The 6,000-nt window shown below is 28.3% G+C and overlaps 1 protein-coding gene across 1 annotated transcript in view; it reads right to left on the reverse strand.

Moving 5' to 3' along the window:
- The window catches only part of LOC107447726 (sortilin-related receptor), a 58,445-nt gene that overhangs the window by 22,516 nt on the left and 29,929 nt on the right, over positions 1 to 6,000 (reverse strand). The window contains exons 19-24 of the mRNA XM_016062727.3: positions 4,815 to 4,953; positions 4,539 to 4,727; positions 3,274 to 3,393; positions 3,069 to 3,182; positions 1,826 to 1,945; positions 1,449 to 1,688 (exon numbers count right to left, since the gene is read on the reverse strand). Of these exons, the coding sequence (XP_015918213.2) occupies positions 1,449 to 1,688; positions 1,826 to 1,945; positions 3,069 to 3,182; positions 3,274 to 3,393; positions 4,539 to 4,727; positions 4,815 to 4,953 (922 nt within the window). The remainder of the gene's footprint in view (positions 1 to 1,448; positions 1,689 to 1,825; positions 1,946 to 3,068; positions 3,183 to 3,273; positions 3,394 to 4,538; positions 4,728 to 4,814; positions 4,954 to 6,000) is intronic.

Raw genomic sequence — 6,000 nt, forward strand, 5'->3', positions numbered from 1 at the left:
ATAAGAGTTAATTTTGCATAAGTGTTTGCTATTGCTGAAAAAAAAGATTAGTATTTTTTTGTGACCCATAATTTAGCAATTACAAAAAATAATAAAAAAGTTTTAGTATAACAAATGATAAACCATTAACAATCTTAAGAGTTATTATGTAATGAATACATAAGACGGCTAATCTATGAAGCCATTGTTCCTTAAATGATTTAAAAAGACAGCTACTTGTAAAAATGTACCAAATTATTTATTTCATAATTACTATTTGGAAATAGAGAAACCAAAACTTGATACAGTAGGCTTCTGACTAGCCAGGATGCGGTTTGAAACAATTTTAAGATTGCCACCTAAACAAGTTATCTAATAAATATCCTTTGATAAATGTGCTTGTAGCATATTGTATTTTTTTCATATACAAAAGAATCGAAGGGAAAACGACTATTTGATTTATTAACAAACATAACATGATGAAGGCAACCTTTGAGGATTTGATTTGTTTTTGTCATTGAGCAAGAGTATCATTAAAATGGGTTTTATTAGATAATTAACCATTAACATAATGTGACTGTTAAATAGTTTTAACAAACTTTTAAAATAATGAGCAAGTATGGAACTTAAGTTTTGCCTATTAAAGAGCTATGATACACTTTTTATAAAAATAAAATCCCATTTGTTCCATCAGAATGAACTTGACTGAAAAATATATCTGGTCCACAATTCAATATTACACACAGTAAATAGCAAGTATATTGACAACAAACATGTGCAGAATGCACTAGAAATTTTTTGTAAGGTTTCAGCGATTGGCCACTTGAATGTTTTATGACTGTTTTTCATAAAAAGTTGAAAAAATGTAATATTAAAATTTTTTACTTCGAAATTTTTTTTGTTAGTCCCAAAAAATGAATTTCGATTGAATAAAATTCTAATATTGCTTTATGACAAGTTAAAACTTAGATACAGCACTAAACTAATTAGATTTTGTTTGGTGCTGCATCAAAATTTTAACTTGTCATAAATCAATATTAGAATTTTATTCAACCATATAGATAGAAAACTTAAAGGAAAAAAGTGAAGATACTCATAAAATTTATTTATTAAAATACCTTCTTTCCATTTTACAAATAAATTCAAAATTTTTTTTTATATCAGTCGTTATACACCCGACCCAACGTTTGGGTTTACGACTACTAATGTACAACTCCGTAGCCTTGTAAATTTTTAACCAATCCAGAAGACAAGGAAACTCCTGGATCAGTACCCCCAGCGGAATTGATTTGTTATGGGAACATGGAGGACTTTGCGACTCGACAGATTTAACGTGCATCAGTCACCATTTACTACACAGAGAGTCTTCGGGCGGCGGGAATCGAACCCACGAACTCCTGGACATGGGCCCAGTGCCCTACCAACCAGGCTATCCCGGCCCCTAATTCAAAAATTTAAGATAAACTTACTGCAATTAATCTCATCAGTATTGTCACCACAATCATCTTGGGTATCACACTGCCAAGACATAAAAATACATCGGCCATTACCACACTTAAACTGCCATGATTCACAGGTCATATTTCGACAGTTCTTTTCATCACTGCCATCATGACAATCTGAATCTCCATCACATCTCCAAGACATTGGTAAGCATTGTTGACCACTTTGACATAAAAATTCATTTTCACGACATGTCCTTTCAGGACCTAAGGAAAAAAAAAATATATAATTATCAAGGCAATGATAACAGCATACAATAATAAAATTTCAAAAACTTAATAATATTTTCCGTGATGATATTTTTTAAGACTGTAACATATTGGAAAGAAACCAATAAACTTACTTGTACAGTTGGATTCGTCTGAACCATCATGGCAATCATCATCAAAATCGCATAAATATTCTCGTCTGATACAACGACCATTTGCACACTGGAATTGACTTGCACTACATTCAGGATACTCTAAAATTGAATTATTCTTTTAAGAAAATAAGCAACTTTTACAATTTATTTGGTTAGTTCAAAAATAAGTTAATTAAGTTATTGTCAGTTTTTTTTTAACATTTAGATAATATCACAATATAAATATTTTTTTACATTCATTAAACATTATGTTTATCTAGCTTTAAAAACATATGAAAAAAAAAACATATTTCCAATTGATACTTGAGAAGATAAATTTAAACATAATTTGTTGCTTCATTTCAATATTGGAAATTTTTTTTTGCCAAGCTCACATCACTCTCGCAAGTATTACAATCATAAAAATTATTAAATGTGTCAGTGGCATAGAATTGTTCATAAAATACAATATTTGGGTTTTTCTAAAATAACAAAAAAAAAAAAAATTCTGACAATTCATTGCATTTATTTCAAATTGTCAAGCTAAACATAAGAAGCCACCATCTACTTTTTATTTAACGGATGTGCAATGCGCAAAAAATAGAAAAGAATCATCCTTAATAACTTTAAATCTAATGAATGAAGTTTCATTTACTTGGACTAAATCTTAAAGTTTCGAGAAGTGACTAAATCTTAAAGTTTATTAGTGCCAATGATATTTTATGGTATGAAATTCGTCACAAAGACATACTTTCTCTGAATAAACATCATGCTTTTTTCTGACAGATTTGGATTCTAGACCATTAAAGTAACCGTAATCTGGGAAATATGCGTCTTAATATTTTAATTAGGACAGCGGTCTACAGTTTGGACCCCTTAATGCTAATTTTACTTTTTGCATATTTCGCTATATTTCGCTAATTTTTTACATAAAGATGCAAAAAATAACTGCAAAAATAATTTTTATTAATTATTTAGTAATATTTTATTTAATAACATTTGAAAAAAAAATTGAATAAATGCAATTATGCAATTTAAAGAATGCAATTTTATGTGGCAAAATTTAAAATTTGAGTGAAATCCACTGAATAATTCCTGAGAAATTGAATTTTAAATGTGCAACTTTATTAAAATTCAATTTCTTAGGAACTATTTGACCAAAAGGACTTATCAGGAAACTATAAAAGGAATATTTTTAGACACTATGAAAAGATCACTGATAATTTAATATCATAGTACTTACTGCAATTGAGCTCGTCTGACATATCTCCACAATCATCATCAAAGTCACAAACAAAGGTAGAATGAATGCAACGATCATTTTTACATCTAAATTTTCCACCATCACAAGTTGAATCTGTATGATGATTGGTTTTTTTTACATTAATATTCTTCAATAAAATACAATATATTATGCATAGATTCTTGCAGCAAAGAGGCATATTTACCACATTGTTTTCCTTCATCGCTGTAGTCTCCACAATCATTTGAACCATCACACATTTTTGATTTTGGAATACACTTGCTGTTTGAACACTTAAATTCATCAGCTTTACAGTGGACGGAAGCTACAAAATAGATATAAAGTTTTCATCAAGATCTTTAAAATTAGTTTATTTAAAAAAAGTTGTATCATTTGAGCACTTAAAGTTTCACTTGACTAAGTGGAAAAAAAATAAATAAATAAAAATCAAATAGTAATTTGAAAATGCATAAAAACTTGATGACTTGCATAATTAACTTTTATACGACAAAAAAGAAGGATGAAAAGAACATATTTACTTATTTAAAATGTCTTAAAATTTTGGTTTCAACATACTCTTTTCTTCTCAGTGCAAACAATAAATTTACGACATTTATAACAAGTTGCTGTTCACTACCTGTAAGTTCGTATGGACGCAGAAACCTCCTTATTGTTTCAAAGGCTCCAAGGCTTTCCGTAAGTGTTTTTACTGATTTCAGTCAAGTTCACTTTCTCCAACTTTATTAGCCACTTATTAAACTTCTGCAACTATTTCTTGAACTGACAACAGAACACGGTTGAATATTTTTACCAACTGATGCATAAACATCAAACATGATGTTCGAGTCCTTTTCCCAAATTGCAACAAATCCTCATTTTCCTTTTCCTCATTAGCATTAGGAGTTACTGTTTTTTTCCCCTCAAAATAAATTAACTGCAATACCTTTGGAAAATATCAGTAGAATTTCTGAGCAAGAAGCAGGAATGTGTTAGTTTCAAAAACTATCTAATCGGATATTTTTAAAAGTAGAAAAATATTATTTGCTAAGGTAGCTTTCAAACAAAATGATATATAAAGGAAAAATGAAAGATGTGGGAACCATGGATCAAGGTACGACTGTATTAACAAAAAACTAAAATAGTTGATTTTTTTTTAAATTTTATGAAAAGACATTATAAAACATACGTCAAAAATAATTACTACTATGAAAGATTAATATGTAACAGCTTTAATTGTTAAAAAATAAAATAATTCTATATAATGTTGTACATTATTTAAAAGAAGTATAACTAAATGCTAACATAAAAGAAAACTTTAACAGGCTTTATACTTACAGTTACTATCTCAGTTTTTTTTATTATTTTGTTTAAAAATAAAATAATTTAATATATTATATATTATAGAGTTTTTTAAATGAATATAAGTATATGCAAAAATAAAATAAAACTTTTAACAGGCTTTATACTTACAGTCACTTTCACTGCATGTACCATTGGCCAGAAGAGCACTACCATTTGAACAGGAACAAATCTCAGAGCCATTGTTCAATTTAGTTTTGATTGCCCATTCTGGACATAAACAAACATGAGAGCCATCAGGATAGGCAACACAAAAATGACTACAATTACCATTAAATGGACCACTACAAGGCCCTGAGCCTATAAGAAAGCAAATACATTAACATAAAACTGTAAGTTTCAAGATAATTACTAAGATACTTAAGATTATTTGAATTTATTGCACACCTTTTTGTAGTGATGGGGCGAATATCTTCATATCCATGGCTCTATGAGTTGTTCTAGACAGTGTATTTATTCCAGAGCCATCATGTTTACTAGCCATTACAATAGCTTCCTTAGTCCAATCATCAAAATAAATCCAATCCTATGAGAAAAATAAATAAATATTTAAGCATATTTTTTGAATTTTATTAATTTAACATGAAATAATTATAAAAAAAATATAATTTTAATAAATGTTAATTAATTGTCCAGCATTTTTATAAATAGCAAATTTGCTGAGATTGCAATGTTTCCCCCCCTTAGATAGCATTTTTCTATAATATAAAACATGAGAGAAATTAGTCTGCCTAGCAGAAAAGCAAGTTCGTTAAGTGCAATTTTCTACGACTTTTATAGGATTTTTTTCTATGACTCATCTAATCAAGTAAAGAAAGAGAAAGGAATGCTGAAAGAATCTTAATCAAAAAAGAATTAACAATTTTAAAAAAGAACCTTTTACAACATATGTAAAGGACAATGTGAATGTCATTTATATAAGTCTGTTATTGCTACTTGAGAACCATGTTAAGCTAAAGGGCGCATGTTGAAATGGTAAAAACTATTATCGTAAGATATACAAAACAAGTAAAGTTACAATAATCTAAAGATGGATTTGTGTCAGCATCAACTATGTGTTTTTATGTACCAGCATCATCACTTTCCAATTACACTAGTGCAAAAAACAGTTTAATTCGAGTTAGCATCAATCCCAATCAATTTGGATTATTAGGACAAATTTATTGAATATTTCTTTTTCTGCAAATTAGAAGTAGGATACTTCAAAGATGAATAAATTAAACTTTCAAAGGTGCATTTTTATGCAAGTAGTGCATGGATATTAAAAAAAGCTATTTAAATTTGGAAAATATAAAAAGATGCAGAGAAAAGTTTGTCATTATGGCCGAACTATTTTAAATAATTGAAATAACTAGGTAGTGATTTCATATACAGTATAACAATATATAATATGCAATGCTTTAACTGCATCAGGGTGCGTAGCCAAATCTTTGAATCAAAAATAAGCACTTTTTAAAAACTTTTCAAGCACTTTACAAAAGTTTTTAAGCACTCAAAAAATGCATATTCAATCAATGATATTATTGAAAAACAAAAACTTTTTATAAACAGTTTTAGCGTTAAAAAAAAAAAA

This window comes from Parasteatoda tepidariorum, chromosome 2 (genome assembly GCF_043381705.1).
Source record: "Parasteatoda tepidariorum isolate YZ-2023 chromosome 2, CAS_Ptep_4.0, whole genome shotgun sequence".
NCBI lineage: Eukaryota > Metazoa > Arthropoda > Arachnida > Araneae > Theridiidae > Parasteatoda > Parasteatoda tepidariorum.